This window comes from Sus scrofa, chromosome 7, assembly GCF_000003025.6.
Source record: "Sus scrofa isolate TJ Tabasco breed Duroc chromosome 7, Sscrofa11.1, whole genome shotgun sequence".
NCBI classification, from domain to species: domain Eukaryota; kingdom Metazoa; phylum Chordata; class Mammalia; order Artiodactyla; family Suidae; genus Sus; species Sus scrofa.
Window position 1 is genome coordinate 105711720 of NC_010449.5, and position 18531 is coordinate 105730250.

The window sequence follows — 18531 nt, forward strand, 5'->3', positions numbered from 1 at the left end:
ATGCGCGCTTTCGGTTTGCAGCTGTCCTCTCAGACCGTAAGGACTGGGGGACTGTGATCAGCAGACGTGCTAGGAGGATCACAGGCTGCCACCCTGGGGGACGCCCCGGGAGGTGGGGAGAGCCAGGGACGCCTGGTGGTCTCCTTCTGTCGGTCAGAGGACCGAGTTCTGTTGTTGAAGCGAAAGCTTCCCCCTCCGCGGCCGTCCGACTCTTTTGCCTGCTTGTGGAAGACGCGGACGGGTCGCGTGTGTCTGGATCTGTTGGTTTCTGTTTTGTGTGTCTTTGTCTTGTGCGTCCTTGTCTACAGTTTTAATATGGGACAGACGGTGACGACCCCTCTTAGTTTGACTCTCGACCATTGGACTGAAGTTAAATCCAGGGCTCATAATTTGTCAGTTCAGGTTAAGAAGGGACCTTGGCAGACTTTCTGTGTCTCTGAATGGCCGACATTCGATGTTGGATGGCCATCAGAGGGGACCTTTAATTCTGAGATTATCCTGGCTGTTAAAGCAATTATTTTTCAGACTGGACCCGGCTCTCATCCCGATCAGGAGCCCTATATCCTTACGTGGCAAGATTTGGCAGAGGATCCTCCGCCATGGGTTAAACCTTGGCTGAATAAGCCAAGAAAGCCAGGTCCCCGAATTCTGGCTCTTGGAGAGAAAAACAAACACTCGGCTGAAAAAGTCAAGCCCTCTCCTCATATCTACCCCGAGATTGAGGAGCCGCCGGCTTGGCCGGAACCCCAATCTGTTCCCCCACCCCCTTATCCGGCACAGGGTGCTGCGAGGGGACCCTCTGCCCCTCCTGGAGCTCCGGCGGTGGAGGGACCTGCTGCAGGGACTCGGAGCCGGAGGGGCGCCACCCCGGAGCGGACAGACGAGATCGCGACATTACCGCTGCGCACGTACGGCCCTCCCATACCGGGGGGCCAATTGCAGCCCCTCCAGTATTGGCCCTTTTCTTCTGCAGATCTCTATAATTGGAAAACTAACCATCCCCCTTTCTCGGAGGATCCCCAACGCCTCACGGGGTTGGTGGAGTCCCTTATGTTCTCTCACCAGCCTACTTGGGATGATTGTCAACAGCTGCTGCAGACACTCTTCACAACCGAGGAGCGAGAGAGAATTCTGTTAGAGGCTAGAAAAAATGTTCCTGGGGCCGACGGGCGACCCACGCAGTTGCAAAATGAGATTGACATGGGATTTCCCTTGACTCGCCCCGGTTGGGACTACAACACGGCTGAAGGTAGGGAGAGCTTGAAAATCTATCGCCAGGCTCTGGTGGCGGGTCTCCGGGGCGCCTCAAGACGGCCCACTAACTTGGCTAAGGTAAGAGAGGTGATGCAGGGACCGAATGAACCTCCCTCAGTTTTTCTTGAGAGGCTCATGGAAGCCTTCAGGCGGTTCACCCCTTTTGATCCTACCTCGGAGGCTCAGAAAGCCTCAGTGGCTCTGGCCTTCATAGGACAGTCAGCCCTGGATATCAGAAAGAAGCTTCAGAGACTGGAAGGGTTACAGGAGGCTGAGTTACGTGATCTAGTGAAGGAGGCAGAGAAAGTGTATTACAAAAGGGAGACAGAAGAAGAAAGGGAACAAAGAAAAGAGAGAGAAAGAGAGGAAAGGGAGGAAAGACGTAATAAACGGCAAGAGAAGAATTTGACTAAGATCTTGGCTGCAGTGGTTGAAGGGAAAAGCAATAGGGAAAGAGAGAGAGATTTTAGGAAAATTAGGTCAGGCCCTAGACAGTCAGGGAACCTGGGCAATAGGACCCCACTCGACAAGGACCAATGTGCATATTGTAAAGAAAAAGGACACTGGGCAAGGGACTGCCCCAAGAAGGGAAACAAAGGACTGAAGGTCTTAGCTCTGGAAGAAGATAAAGACTAGGGAAGACGGGGTTCGGACCCCCTCCCCGAGCCCAGGGTAACTTTAAAGGTGGAGGGGCAACCAGTTGAGTTTCTGGTTGATACCGGAGCGAAACATTCAGTGCTACTACAGCCATTAGGAAAACTAAAAGATAAAAAATCCTGGGTGATGGGTGCCACAGGGCAACAACAATATCCATGGACTACCCGAAGAACAGTTGACTTGGGAGTGGGACGGGTAACCCACTCGTTCTGGTCATACCTGAGTGCCCAGCACCCCTCTTAGGTAGAGACTTACTGACCAAGATGGGAGCACAAATTTCTTTTGAACAAGGGAAACCAGAAGTGTCTGCAAATAACAAACCTATCACTGTGTTGACCCTCCAATTAGATGACGAATATCGACTATATTCTCCCTAGTAAAGCCTGATCAAAATATACAATTCTGGTTGGAACAGTTTCCCCAAGCCTGGGCAGAAACCGCAGGGATGGGTTTGGCAAAGCAAGTTCCCCCACAGGTTATTCAACTGAAAGCCAGTGCTGCACCAGTGTCAGTCAGACAGTACCCCTTGAGTAAAGAAGCTCGAGAAGGAATTCGGCCGCATGTTCAAAGATTAATCCAACAGGGCATCCTAGTTCCTGTCCAATCTCCCTGGAATACTCCCCTGCTACCGGTTAGAAAGCCTGGGACTAATGACTATCGACCAGTACAGGACTTGAGAGAGGTCAATAAACGGGTGCAGGATATACACCCAACAGTCCCGAACCCTTATAACCTCTTGTGTGCTCTCCCACCCCAACGGAGCTGGTATACAGTATTGGACTTAAAGGATGCCTTCTTCTGCCTGAGACTACATCCCACTAGCCAACCACTTTTTGCCTTCGAATGGAGAGATCCAGGTGCGGGAAGAACCGGGCAGCTCACTTGGACTCGACTGCCCCAAGGGTTCAAAAACTCCCCGACCATCTTTGACGAAGCCCTACACAGAGACCTGGCCAACTTCAGGATCCAACACCCCCAGGTGACCCTCCTCCAGTACGTGGATGACCTGCTTCTGGCGGGAGCCACCAAACAGGACTGCTTAGAAGGTACGAAGGCACTACTGCTGGAATTGTCTGACCTAGGCTACAGAGCCTCCGCTAAGAAGGCCCAGATTTGCAGGAGAGAGGTAACATACTTGGGGTACAGTTTGCGGGGCGGGCAGCGATGGCTGACGGAGGCACGGAAGAGAACTGTAGTCCAGATACCGGCCCCAACCACAGCCAAACAAGTGAGAGAGTTTTGGGGACAGCTGGATTTTGCAGACTGTGGATCCCGGGGTTTGCGACCTTAGCAGCCCCACTCTACCCACTAACCAAAGAAAAAGGGGAATTCTCCTGGGCTCCTGAGCACCAGAAGGCATTTGATGCTATCAAAAATGCCCTGCTGAGCGCACCTGCTCTGGCCCTCCCTGACGTGACTAAACCCTTTACCCTTTATGTGGATGAGCGTAAGGGAGTAGCCCGGGGAGTTTTAACCCAAACTCTAGGACCATGGAGGAGACCTGTTGCCTACCTGTCAAAGAAGCTCGATCCTGTAGCCAGTGGTTGGCCCGTATGCCTGAAGGCTATCGCAGCTGTGGCCATACTGGTCAAGGACGCTGACAAATTGACTTTGGGACAGAATATAACTGTAATAGCCCCCCATGCGTTGGAGAACATCGTTCGGCAGCCCCCAGACCGATGGATGACCAACGCCCGCATGACCCACTATCAAAGCCTGCTTCTCACAGAGAGGGTCACGTTCGCTCCACCAGCCGCTCTCAACCCTGCCACTCTTCTGCCTGAAGAGACTGATGAACCAGTGACTCATGATTGCCATCAACTATTGATTGAGGAGACTGGGGTCCGCAAGGACCTTACAGACATACCGCTGACTGGAGAAGTGTTAACCTGGTTCACTGACGGAAGCAGCTATGTGGTGGAAGGTAAGAGGATGGCTGGGGCGGCGGTGGTGGACGGGACCCGCACGATCTGGGCCAGCAGCCTGCCGGAAGGAACTTCAGCACAAAAGGCTGAGCTCATGGCCCTCACGCAAGCTTTGCGGCTGGCCGAAGGGAAATCCATAAACATTTATACAGACAGCAGGTATGCCTTTGCGACTGCACACGTACACGGGGCCATCTATAAGCAAAGGGGGTTGCTTACCTCAGCAGGGAGGGAAATAAAGAACAAAGAGGAAATTCTAAGCCTATTAGAAGCCTTACATTTGCCAAAAAGGCTAGCTATTATACACTGTCCTGGACATCAGAAAGCCAAAGATCCCATATCCAGAGGGAACCAGATGGCTGACCGGGTTGCCAAGCAGGCAGCCCAGGGTGTTAACCTTCTGCCTATGATAGAAACACCCAAAGCCCCAGAACCCGGATGACAGTACACCCTAGAAGACTGGCAAGAAATAAAAAAGATAGACCAGTTCTCTGAAACTCCGGAGGGGACCTGCTATACCTCAGATGGGAAGGAAATCCTGCCCTTTGTGCTTTTTAGGGTGAGGAACACCCCTGGACAGTTTGGGCTGACCCCCTATGAATTGCTCTACGGGGGACCCCCCCCGTTGGCAGAAATTGCCTTTGCACATAGTGCTGATGTGCTGCTTTCCCAGCCTTTGTTCTCTAGGCTCAAGGCGCTCGAGTGGGTGAGGCAGCGAGCGTGGAAGCAGCTCCGGGAGGCCTACTCAGGAGGAGACTTGCAAGTTCCACATCGCTTCCAAGTTGGAGATTCAGTCTATGTTAGACGCCACCGTGCAGGAAACCTCGAGACTCGGTGGAAGGGACCTTATCTCGTACTTTTGACCACACCAACGGCTGTGAAAGTCGAAGGAATCCCCACCTGGATCCATGCATCCCACGTTAAGCCGGCGCCACCTCCCGATTCGGGGTGGAAAGCCGAAAAGACTGAAAATCCCCTTAAGCTTCGCCTCCATCGCGTGGTTCCTTACTCTGTCAATAACTCCTCAAGTTAATGGTAAACGCCTTGTGGACAGCCCGAACTCCCATAAACCCTTATCTCTCACCTGGTTACTTACTGACTCCGGTACAGGTATTAATATTAACAGCACTCAAGGGGAGGCTCCCTTGGGGACCTGGTGGCCTGAATTATATGTCTGCCTTCGATCAGTAATCCCTGGTCTCAATGACCAGGCCACACCCCCCGATGTACTCCGTGCTTACGGGTTTTACGTTTGCCCAGGACCCCCAAATAATGAAGAATATTGTGGAAATCCTCAGGATTTCTTTTGCAAGCAATGGAGCTGCGTAACTTCTAATGATGGGAATTGGAAATGGCCAGTCTCTCAGCAAGACAGAGTAAGTTACTCTTTTGTTAACAATCCTACCAGTTATAATCAATTTAATTATGGCCATGGGAGATGGAAAGATTGGCAACAGCGGGTACAAAAAGATGTACGAAATAAGCAAATAAGCTGTCATTCGTTAGACCTAGATTACTTAAAAATAAGTTTCACTGAAAAAGGAAAACAAGAAAATATTCAAAAGTGGGTAAATGGTATGTCTTGGGGAATAGTGTACTATGGAGGCTCTGGGAGAAAGAAAGGATCTGTTCTGACTATTCGCCTCAGAATAGAAACTCAGATGGAACCTCCGGTTGCTATAGGACCAAATAAGGGTTTGGCCGAACAAGGACCTCCAATCCAAGAACAGAGGCCATCTCCTAACCCCTCTGATTACAATACAACCTCTGGATCAGTCCCACTGAGCCTAACATCACTATTAAAACAGGGGCGAAACTTTTTAACCTCATCCAGGGAGCTTTTCAAGCTCTTAACTCCACGACTCCAGAGGCTACCTCTTCTTGTTGGCTTTGCTTAGCTTCGGGCCCACCTTACTATGAGGGAATGGCTAGAGGAGGGAAATTCAATGTGACAAAGGAACATAGAGACCAATGTACATGGGGATCCCAAAATAAGCTTACCCTTACTGAGGTTTCTGGAAAAGGCACCTGCATAGGGATGGTTCCCCCATCCCACCAACACCTTTGTAACCACACTGAAGCCTTTAATCGAACCTCTGAGAGTCAGTATCTGGTACCTGGTTATGACAGGTGGTGGGCATGTAATACTGGATTAACCCCTTGTGTTTCCACCTTGGTTTTCAACCAAACTAAAGACTTTTGCGTTATGGTCCAAATTGTCCCCCGGGTGTACTACTATCCCGAAAAAGCAGTCCTTGATGAATATGACTATAGATATAATCGGCCAAAAGAGAGCCCATATCCCTGACACTAGCTGTAATGCTCGGATTGGGAGTGGCTGCAGGCGTGGGAACAGGAACGGCTGCCCTAATCACAGGACCGCAACAGCTGGAGAAAGGACTTAGTAACCTACATCGAATTGTAACGGAAGATCTCCAAGCCCTAGAAAAATCTGTCAGTAACCTGGAGGAATCCCTAACCTCCTTATCTGAAGTGGTTCTACAGAACAGAAGGGGGTTAGATCTGTTATTTCTAAAAGAAGGAGGGTTATGTGTAGCCTTAAAAGAGGAATGCTGCTTTTATGTGGATCATTCAGGAGCTATCAGGGACTCCATGAGCAAGCTCAGAGAAAGGTTAGAAAAACGTCACAAAGAAAAGAGGCTGGCCAAGGATGGTTTGAGGGATGGTTCAACAAGTCCCCATGGGTGACCACCCTGCTTTCTGCTCTAACAGGACCCCTAGTAATACTGCTCCTGTTGCTTACAGTTGGGCCTTGCTTAATTAATCGGTTTGTTGCCTTTGTTAGAGAACAAGTGAGTGCAGTTCGGATCATGGTACTTAGACAGCAGTACCAAGGCCTTCCAAGCTAAGGAGAAACTGACCTTTAGCCTTCCTAGTTCTAAGATTAGAACTATTAACAAGAGAAGAAGTGGGGAATGAAAGGATGAAAATGCAACCTGACTCTCCCAGAACCCAGGAAGTTAATAAGAAGCTCTAAATGCCCTCGAATTCCAGACCCTGTTCCCTATAGGTAAAAGATCATACTTTTTGCTGTTTTAGGGCTTGCTTTCTGCTCTGTACAAAACTTTGTGGAAGGGGAAAAACAGGCCCCTGAGTATGTGCCTCTATGCTTGAAACTTCTTGAAACTGCTCCTAACTGCTTGTTTGGCTTCTGTAAACCTGCTTGCATAAGATAAAAGAGGAGAAGTCAATTGCCTAACGGACCCCAGTAAGATCGGGCGTGCCACAAAATGTTGAAAATCCTGATAAATATATCTTGGTGACAATATGTCTCCCCCACCCAGAGACAGGCACAAACATGTAACTCCAGAACAACTTAAAATTAATTGGTCCACAAAGCGCGGGCTCTCGAAGTTTTGAATTGACTGGTTTGCGATATTTTAAAAATGATTAGTTTGTAAAAGCGCGGGCTTTGTTGTGAACCCCATAAAAGCTGTCCCGACTCCACACTCGGGGCCGCAGTCCTCTACCCCTGCGTGGCGTACGACTGTGGGCCCCAGCGCGCTCGGAATAAAAATCCTCTTGCTGTTTGCATCAAGACCGCTTCTCGTGAGTGATTTGGGGTGTCGCCTCTTCCGAGTCAGGACGAGAGGGATTTTAACTCGACTGGCCTTTCAGTAGCTCCTTCTTGGTGTATGGTAAAGTGTGTATTCAAATCAGCCAAAGGCTGTCCTCAACTGCATCCCACACCCAACGACCTGAGGCAATTCTTGCACCTCCGCTAGTCAAGCTAGTCAAGCAAGCCTGCCTTGTTCTGATGGCTTTCTTGAGCAATTATTAACTTTCAGTGATCTCTCCAAATCCCCTAAGTTTCCTTCTTTATCTATGGTCCCTTATTAGGACTTCTACACCTTCCTGTGCCTACTTAGTCCCTATCAATGAGGTATGTAGACTGTAAGAATAAAATGTGGTCTGCTCCATGAGCAAGTGTCATTTTAAGGGGCTGACTGTTTTTCAGGTGAAGCAAAGATGTAGAGCATGCACTTACAGAAGATACTAAAGATACGGGATAAGTAACATGCAGGTGATTAAAATACTTTCTGAAAATTTAGCCATTGTCATCACTCAAGACAAATTTTCACAAAATACAACATTTGGCAGGAAAAACTGCCTGAGAAGATGGATGAAAGGTAAAGTGATGCAAATCAGCATGCAAAATACACACACAATTGGGACAGTTATTTTGAACAATAATTTTGAATCTTAGAGTTAAAATAAAGGATAGGGGAGTTCCCGTCATGGTGCAGTGGTTAACGAATCCGACTAGGAAGCATGAGGTTGTGGGTTCAGTCCCTGCCCTTGCTCATTGGGTTAATGATCCGGTGTTGCTGGTGAGCTGTGGTATAGGTTGCATATGCGGCTCGGATCTGGCATTGCTGTGGCTCTGGCGTAGGCTGGCAGCTGCAGCTCCGATTAGACCCCTGGCCTGGGAACCTCCATATGCCGCAGGAGCAGCCCAAGAAATAGCAAAAAAGACAAAATAATAATAATGATAAAATAAAATAAAATAAAATAAAGGATAGGGAATGTTCTTAGAAAATTCGTAGAAATGGTCAGTAGACAGCAGGATCAGCTATCTTTAGCACATTTCTGGTCACTTTTAAAAGACCATTCGGTGTGATCCTCACTATCTTTGCCCTCCTTTCCCCTATTCAATAAGTTACACACACCAGGTAAAGTTCAATATAAGTAAAAGCTGGAACAACCTACATGAATGTCAAATATGGAACACTTTTCCGTGACTAAACTTTGAATGTAAAATAAATAATATGGCTGATAGTCTGTGGGTATTATGCCATTAAAAGTAGTCTGTTTGATTGAAGTATTTTCATAGGATTTTATATTTTGGTAGCCTTTTGATCAAGCTATTTGATCACAATACTTTCAACTGAGTCTTTAGGAAGTTACTCTCGATATATTCATAAGCAGATAATAATGGAAATCTATTTGTTCTGGAGAACCCCTGGCCTCAAAGATCTTCCAAGGTACTCATAACTGAAATTATTATAATTACTCCATGAATTAAGTGAAAATAATGGTAACATATTACTAGTATAATATATTGAATCCTGTACTAAACGTATTGCCCACATTCCTTTATTGAATTCTTATAAATTTACCTGTTACATACAATTTTTCCAATTCACAAAGGAGGCAAAAAATAGGTATGAGCACATTGCAAAGATGGCACAGCTAGTAAGACTCCACATTGGGAATTAAATCCCTGTCTTTCTAATGCTAAAAACAAACCTGATGCTATTCTATACTCCCTTTTTAGTCTCTGAAGTCTCTGAGTAAAGGAACACTATTTAACTTTCTATATAGATAATTAGGTACTTACTGGGAACTGTTTCCACTGACCATTGCAACAATCAGAGGTAAAGTTATAGATGCTGTTAGGTATGTTGATGAAATTATACGATAGCTCTGTAAGGAAAATGAGAATATATAATCTTTTTTTAAAATTTTTTTTTTTTTGCCTTTTAGTGCTGCACCCACAGCATATGGAGGTTCCCAGGCTAAGGGTTCCATCGGAGCTATAGCTGCCAGCCTACGCCACAGCCACAGAAACATGGGATCCAAGCCAAGTCTGCAACCTACACCACAGCTCACAGCAACGCCAGATCCTTAACTCACTGAGCAAGACCAGGGATTGAACCCACATCCTCATGGATACTAGTCGAGTTTGTTACCACTGTGCCACAACAGGAACTCTGAGAATACATAATCTTAAATGGAAGCACTATCCCTGGCTCTACTTTCTTCTTTACAATTGATTTTGACATTGTTTTATAAGAATCCCTTGTTCTGTAAGTACTGCAGCAATCATTGGCCCAAAGTAATACAATTCTGATTGGACCTCTGATAAGAAAATGATAATATTCCCACTCTTAAGGGAACTTTTTCCAGGTATACCACCTGGCTATCTCCCACTGTACATAGTTCAGGGCCAGTTCTCTCGGATAATTAAAAACAGTAAGCAAAATTTTAAAACAATGAATTTTCTCAGTGTCTCTGAATATGAATTAGAAGTTGAGCAAATGATTATTTTGTTCTAATTTCTGTAATTTGATAATGCAGGCATAATCATGGTATCACTAAAAGAAATCTGATGGCACACATACTTAGCTCCCCTACAGAACTACTGCAGGGCTTTCTTGGGCTTAGTTTTTACATAAAACTGTTTAACATGTGATGTACACTCTTTATTTAGGTCCTGGCCAGTAGAGTCTGTGTTGAGAAGGCAGAAGAGTTAAAAGCAAGACAGAAGGTGTGAGTAGCTAAATTCAGATTCATATCTCAGACTGAAACTCCCCAGAATACTCAAACAAAACACTCACTTAGCAATGAAAGAACATTATAACTACACCCAGATATTTCACTTATGAGAACCTGGAGAAAGACAATTTTGTTCAAAGTAACAGTGCCTGCAAAATAAGATCAAGAGCTGAGCTACTGATAACAAACCTCTCTTAAGTAGATTCCAGATGTCAGTCACTGTAATTCAGTCATGGCTGAAGGCAATTAATCTCTTAAAAAGAGTGAGTAGCGAACAGTTCCTGATACCTGAAAACAGACACATGATATATCCTTTATAACAGCAGTAGCAGTTAGAGTGGTCATAGCATTAGTAGTAATAATGACATTCACCCAAGATGCTTTTAAGTGGAAAGTGAAAGTGTCAGGTCCAAAAATATTATCTTTAATAACTGTAATCTTCTGGGATTTGACAGGAATACTCAAGAATGCATGACTCTACAACCTAGGGATTTACTATTGATTATGCTTTTTAATCTTCTGTGGCCTGTTTTCTTTGGAGTATTCTATCTGTGCCTAACACTTTAGGCCCCCAAGTGCTGTAAAAGTTGTGAACAGAGTACTTTATTTGATTTGGGAAAATGGAAACCATTGCTCTTCTTATGATTTGTAAGCATTAATTTTTACTGCTTAGTTGGGAGAATGATTCAGTTTGGGGTTTGATATATCTATTTTATGGGCTGCTACAATGAGGACATGCTTTTTGGTTAGAGATGTCTGTATAGTGAGATAACCTTCTTCTAAAATGTATTCTGAGATTCTATTCTGATCTTGAACTAATATCTGGGTCCATAAATTGGCTCAATGAGATAACAATAAAGGGAGAGGAATGAAATGACAAAACTATGACCAAAACCTTGCCTAAATAAAAGTAATGTTTTAGCATAAACTTTAAAATTGATGAGCAGTTGTACAGTTTTTTCCTGATGATTTATTTCCCCAGTGCATGAATGTTCTGTTAAGGACAATGTTTGTGTCTCCCCTAAAATCCATATGTTGAAGTCCTAACTCTCAAAATGATGGGATTTGAAGATGGAGCCTGTGAGAGATAATATAATTACATGAGGTCATGAGGATGGAGCTCTCAGGATAGGATTAGGGCCCTTCTATTGTTTATCCCTGCCGTCTGTAAGTCAGGAAGAAATCTCTAAAGAGAAGCCAACCACGCTGGCACACTGGTCACAGAATTACAGCCTCCAGAATTATGAAAAACTAAGTTTCTGTTTTTTAAGCCAGGTGGTCTTAAAAATAGTTAACTAATAAATTGTATATTTGAATATGTAGCCAGCAGATCATCTCAATTGAGTTTACCTGCTGGTAGATCCTCAGAGTTACCTGTAGCTTCCAAACCTTTATCCTCCCCTTACCCTGACCATTTCCCCGTTCCATGACTGAAGTGTCTGGTTTCTGAAAAGCTTTGTTTCAGGTCTCAGAGATTTAAGCATATACTACACTCATAAATTTAAATAATCTTCATATTTAGGTACTTAAAATGTGCTTTCTTAGATTCAATATTAAACAGTTATGCAATCAGAGGAACTATTCTCATTGTAGCCACCATAAAACTATCTGCCATGCCTAGTAATTATAGAATATATCTGAGTGTTGAATACTCACCCTGAAAATCTGAACTCTAAATGTATGCCGAGTACTTTGAAATATATCTCTGAGCCTCTGCTAATGGATTCTGAAAAGCACTCTTCAGTGAAATAAAGGATAACATCATAGTACAGATGAAGAAGAAATCTTAGCTACTGGATGAATCCAATAGTGTGTCTTTAAGAAGAAAAATATAAGATCCTATTGCGAAAGTTAAAATGATGGCCATTTAAGTAGCACAATGTGGGTAGAAAAATCTATAGGAATAAGGATGAAAATTAGGAATGGTTGCCTTTAACACATTAAGAAAGAAGAACTGTTTCTGAATGCGTGTCTGATGTAAATGTATCCTTACTAAGAACATTTCGAGGAGCAGTCATACTGAGGTACCTTGCCTGAGCCTCAGTCACTTCCTGATAGTGGAATTTGTAGACATTTGGATTAAAATAATAATGTATTTGGGTTGGACTCAAAGTAAAGTATCAAAAAGTAATTATGTGCTAGCAAATATAAACTCGTTTCTATCAAGACCTACAGAACAACTTAATGTTAGAATGTTAATGGGTATTGAAAAACATGTTTATGATAATGAGAAGGTCGAATAGTACACTTACTGGAACCAAATTGATTTGAAACATTAATTTCACTCTACCCTAATCAATGGTCAGAGAGTAGACAAAATAATTTTGTTTAAACAAAGACAAGTTGATCTAAGGTATAGTCAATAATGTTGAAATTGTGAACAGTAATAGAACATGTTGAAAAGTAACACTTGGATCCTGTCACAAAGCAATAATTTTAATAAAATATATTAAACCAATAGTGTTATCAGTGGTATTATAAATAGTAATTTTTAGATGTTAAATTATTTTATTTTTACTAAATTTCATCTTATAAAGAATAGAAGAAGGTGTTTCCTATGGAGTTTTTATTTAAATAGAATCAATTTCTTATGACATTATGGGGAGCTGAATCGCTTTTTGAAATAATAGTATTAACAAATGAATGAATCATTTAATAATCATTTATTGCTTATTTATAAAACATTAAACACTCAAATTAACTTTAGACTGCTTCTTTACAAATAAAGGTGACATTAAAATTGATGAATGGTTTCAATAGGATATGTTTACTTTTTTATGAAATCTTATAAAGGCCAAGAAGAGTATGATGTATATTTGGAGTTATTATGGTGATTATACAGTGAAAGTGGACAGAATATCAAAAGAATAGACCAGTGTTTTAGCAGTGCAGTATGACAGCCAGTTCCTTGTGATTTCCCCTAGAAGTAGGTGATCTATGCATGATGAGTATAAATGGATAATAATTGTTACTAGCTGCATGAATATTCATCAAGAGAGTGATCAATTCTTATAGTTATGGTTTTACAAACATCTGCATACTAGACTCAGTAATACAAAGGCTACAGAGGAAAGAAACCTGTTAGGTTGATTTTAGTATGTTTCCTTAAACTTGGTTGTTTTGGGATTTTTTTTTTTTTTCTCAAACTGAAAAAGAGTCAGTTATAATTGTGTCTGACCCAGCTGCATCTAGGAATGTCTCTGAACAATCAAACAAAAGAAACATGATAAAACTGTCCTATTGAAGAAACCAAGAGTGTCTGCCAGCCCCAAGGCTTCTGGGGGTGAGGCTGAGAGCAGCCCATTCCTGAGGCTGGTTCTGTCTCCCACACAAGTTTCTAATCCCACAAGGAGGGCTAGGGACAGGTGAGGGACCTATCCCATCCTCCTAGCATGCTGGATCTCTTAGAAAGCCACTAGAGGGGTGCACCCTTCCTCCTACCCATTCCTTTCCTAAGGTAAATGGAGACCCTCTGGGCATCATCCCCAAAGCCAGGGAACAAGGTGAGGCAGCCCAAGTGCCATTTTGAACTCTCAAGGAGAGCTCTCTTGCAGTCTACTTGGTTAGTTCCTGATGGCCTCTATGGGGATTAAAGTTAAGGTCTAGTCCAAGTATATTTTATGTAACTCACACAACAAGTGTGTCATTTCTTAATTAAGGCAATTTACTTGATGTCATAAATTTCAAGTATAGTAATTCCTTCAAGGTGATGCTGTATCTACTAAATCAGTAGTGCTCTGCTATGAAAGAGGAAAAAAGTAAAAGTACTTTTTGGGGAATTAAGATTACATTGGTAAATTAAAAAAAAATAATAATGTAAAGGTTAAAGAAAATATGGCTCAGAAATAGCCCAAATTATTTTTTACAAATTGAAGGAATTTCCTCTTCCAACCGTAAAGGAATAATAGGAATAGATTTGATACTGAGCAAGAAAAACCAGAGACATGGAAGTCGAATGATTCCCCCCCCCATTCACACAGGATAATGAGGCATTAAATTCTAACCAGTCCATTGATCACTCAGAGCATCCTAGCAGAGGTCCAAGAAGGGCTGCTCCTTAGTAGCAGGGCTCAACTATGCTATGCTAGATACTTTATAAGGAAAACTAGATCTGACTAGCAAAACTTAAAAATAACCTCTAAAGGATAAATTGAACTGCAAGTGTTATGGACTGAATATCTGTATTTCCTCAAAATTCATATGTTGAAATCTAATCCCCAGTGTGATGGCATGTGGATGTAGAGCCTTTTGGAGGTACTTAGATCATGAGCATGAAACCCTTATTAATGAAACCCTTATGAATAAGGGCACCTTATACTGGTGCCCTTATTAGAGAAAAGATGAGAGAGTTAGCTGGCTTTCTTTCCACCAAGTGAATACACAGCAAGAAAATAGCCATCTGCAACCAGGAAGAGAGATCTCCACATCACCAAATCAACTAGCACCTTGGTTGTGGTCTTCCTAGCTTTCAGAATTATGAGAAATGAATGTCTTCTCTTGATAAGCCACCTGGTTTATAGTATTTTGTTTTAGCAGCCTGAACTTATTAAGACAAAAAGTAATTTAACTTATTACCAAAAAAAGAGCTCAATCTTCTTCAAAGAAATACAGCACCTAATAACAAAATTCGCAGTGTCCAACATCTAGTAAAACCAGTTCCAAAAATGATTGTTTGATAGAATAGACAGGCTCTTGAAACAGCTGTTGCTACCATGTTCACATATTTAAAGGAAAAGATGAATAAATAATGAAATAAAAGATTAAAAATAGATTAAAAATGAATGAAATATTATTTAAAAATTAACTGGATGGGATTGGACATAGCAATATTAATTAGACAAAGAGAAGAAAACTTTAAAAAAAAATGAAAGGTACTTGTGAGCCAATGTAAAACATTTCAACATACCTGTAATTGGAGTCACAAAAGGTGAAGAGTTAGGAAAAATATGTATATAAAAATAAGACAGTGTTTTCCGAACTTTGATGAAAATAATAAACAGACAAATCTAAGAAGCCAAGTAGACAAACAAACCAAAACGAACAAACAAACAAAAAAACCACAAGACAGTTTCTAATTAAATCCCTCATAACAAATGAGGAAAATATAGTGAAGACACAATAAAATCCAAAAAATACAGGAAAAAAGAACACGAAATAATAAATGGAAAGTTATTGATTGGTATGAACAGAAATTCTGGCATTTTTTTAACTTGTACCTTTCCCAGGAGTTAGCTGGGGTTTGGGTAGCAGAGCTTCTGTTCTTGAGGGATCTGAAATACAGCAATGATTGATGTAAAGCTTTGGGGTTCAAAATAAAGTGTGAGATTCTTAGTGCTAGGGCACTTCTCAGCATGAGAAAAATTCAGTAATAAATAACTTAGAAGGGATGAACCACAAAGGGTTCCAAAGCTTAGTGTAAATAAGCATACATGATCTTTGATACTTATTCTAACTTATTTTTTTTGGAAATTTCCCAAGAACAGTCTCTTTTTGGAGATTACTAGCATTTACCAACTGAGTAATGGTGAGAAAAATCTTGAGACTATGATTGCCATGTGACCTTCTTTGCTGTTAGCCTAAATTGTCATCACCACAGAGTTTTCCAGAGTATTCTCAGTTCACAGTAACTCAGGTTTCAAGTTTGTCCAGATTCTGAAAATAATTTGAGTCTTCTTTAGAAATTTATTTTTCATTAATATATGTCTTAAACTTTTCTTTTACTGTGACTGCTTTCTCAGTAGGAACTGTTCTGTCACACATCCAACAAAATCATTTTTTAATCACATTTGTAATGCCTTTCTGTAGTTGGGGAATAGCAGAACCGATTGACTTCAAGGCGAAGAGGAAAACCAAGGCTCTACTTTCCTTATAGCAACCATGGTGTACATTCCTTCCATAATGGTACTTTCAGATTTTCTGCACTTGTAAATAATACTGGTTCACACCAGGCATATGTTCTAGGGAGTCTTCCTCCAGCCAGTGAAGCTCATTCTTCTCCACATGGCATTCAGCAATCCAGCATCTTAATTATTTATTTCTGCTGGTAAACTCTAACTCAGACTTAACACTGTCTGTAAATTAAAAAAACAAACAAGCAAACAAAAAGACTAGGGCTTCAGTTAGTTCCTTTGCAAAGGACCTCTTTGGTAGTGTAAATAGAGTGTAACATACTTGTGTTAGATGCATGATATAGACAATAGTTTAAGGAAAGAACTCATTTTGTGTGTTAGCTTAAATTAAGAAATATGGTAATGAGAGATAGATGATAGATAGATAGATAGACAGATAGATAGATAGAATATAGAGAATAAAATTTAACTGGCAAGCTTTGACTCTGAACTTTAACATGCAATGAAAGACTTGAATTCAGTAAAAGCAAACAAAAAATTTAACTCTTGTTAAAAAATCACTGTTATCCTTAACACTGAGACTTTACTGATATTACTGTATTTTGATATCTTATGAAAGAGAACTAATGATTTTAGAAGGCTGACCCTTCCCTGCTCATGATGAGAAAGGGAGGGGTTGAGAAGGCAGTTCAGGTCAAAGGAGGAAGATGAGAGGTTCAGGAAAGATTGACCCTTAAGACATCTGGAACCTCAGAGGGGAGACAAACTCTAAAGTCTATGGCATGGAAAGCAAATTATATTCATGGTTTTTATTATTTTTTCACAAGTTTCTGATATTAAAAACTCCGAAGAATTTTAAGTTTCATAAGTGAGCAGTTACTTGAAGTTTACAAGGCAAAGAGGGGAGTACTGTGTAACTCATATATCCACTGTTGGATACTAGAATAATTATACCTAATTTCAGAAAAAAAAAAAAAAAAGGACTAAGTGTTAATTAAGATCCAGACTTCAGTTTTATAAAAACTATTTATTTGTTTGACAGATTGTTCTTATCATAAGCTATTAGTCTCCATTTGAAAGTCAGTAATAGACCTTATAATTATATCATTGTGGCATTTAATATTTATTATTCCTGTAATTTCAGCATTAACCTTTTCATAGATACGTAGTTTTGGAAGCAGAAAATAATATAAAGTTGTACTATTGAGTATACATAAATAAGGATTTGCAAACTAATGACCCACTGTGAAGACTATGTAATAAGTAATTAATAACTTCTATATCTATGCTGATACTGCAAGCTGCTTGGGAGTAGTAATCACATTTTACAATTGTTCATTGTTTCTATGACACACTACATAGTGCCAGTTGAAAAGCAAGAATTTACAAAATTTATATTGTATTTTTATTAGCATGAATATCGAGTATTACAAAATATTGATAAAGAACAAAACTTTGATATGTATTTTTTGTTGAAGTATTCCTCAAAAATACAGTTCTGATCTTAAAATCTAAATTATACTTACACATCCAAATGAGATGGAATAACAGGGCATAGATTTGCTTCCCTGCCTAATGCAAAAGAAAAAAGACAAAATTATGAAACAATGGTCTTAGAAACAACATTTCTTCAAAATATAAATTTATTTAGAGAGGTTAAAAAGTAGGTCATTGCCTACGTTTTGGCAGTGTAATGAGTGTGAGAAGGTGGTATTGAAAAATATGGGGTGACTTTTGATGATTTTGGGGGTTGGTTTCCAGGACACATGCATATGTCAAAACTTATCAAATTCTGTTTTATAAATATGTACACTTCATTGTATTCCAATAATATATCAATAAAGCTGTAAAAAAATACAGTTCTGTTAACCTACATTTATGAATGAGGAAATTCCAAAGGTTTATAATTCTAGACATACATTGGAGTACTACACGTTTTTTTAATTAAGAAATTATAAGATAACTAATAAAGAGGAATACAGACAGAACTGATGCTTCTGGTATTAATACTTTTTAAAAACTGCTGTTTTTAGAATAAATGGTATAACTGCCCTGTGTCCTTTTGTACTTAATAAATAATGCATGGGGGGAAACAAAATGCATTACCTTATCTTCTTTCAATGTTTTTGAACTCCTTATGATCAGAGTTTATTCAGGATTAATTTAATGACTTTCAATGTGGGCCAAACAGGTACTGTCCTTTGTCTTATAGGATAGAGGCTGTCATATAGGCATATAAGAAATGATAGACCAAATGATAAGTGATAGTTCCTAACCTCTCTGTAGGACTGACTTAGTAGTGGCAAAAAAAAAAAAAAAGGCATAAACTGATCATACCATAATGCAGAATGAAATACTTACTAATAGATGTACCTTTTGATTTTTAAAATGTGCTAAGGCAGTACAGATACAAGACCCATGAATTCTGAAATGAAGCAGGGAATGGGGGCAGGGAGGTTTTAGAGACAAGATGTGAGGGATCTTAGTTACAAACAGTGATGGGCTCTGATGTATTTACACAGAAAGGACTCAAGTAGATTCTTGCC

General features: G+C 41.1%; 1 protein-coding gene across 1 annotated transcript; it reads left to right on the plus strand.

The window, feature by feature from the left end:
* LOC102165146 lies at positions 1–5173 on the plus strand. The gene is made up of 3 exons (XM_021100080.1): positions 1–13; positions 65–1332; positions 4510–5173. Exons 1-3 carry the CDS (start codon positions 1–3, stop codon positions 4867–4869), a joined length of 1641 nt encoding a protein of 546 aa, XP_020955739.1. The 3' UTR covers positions 4870–5173.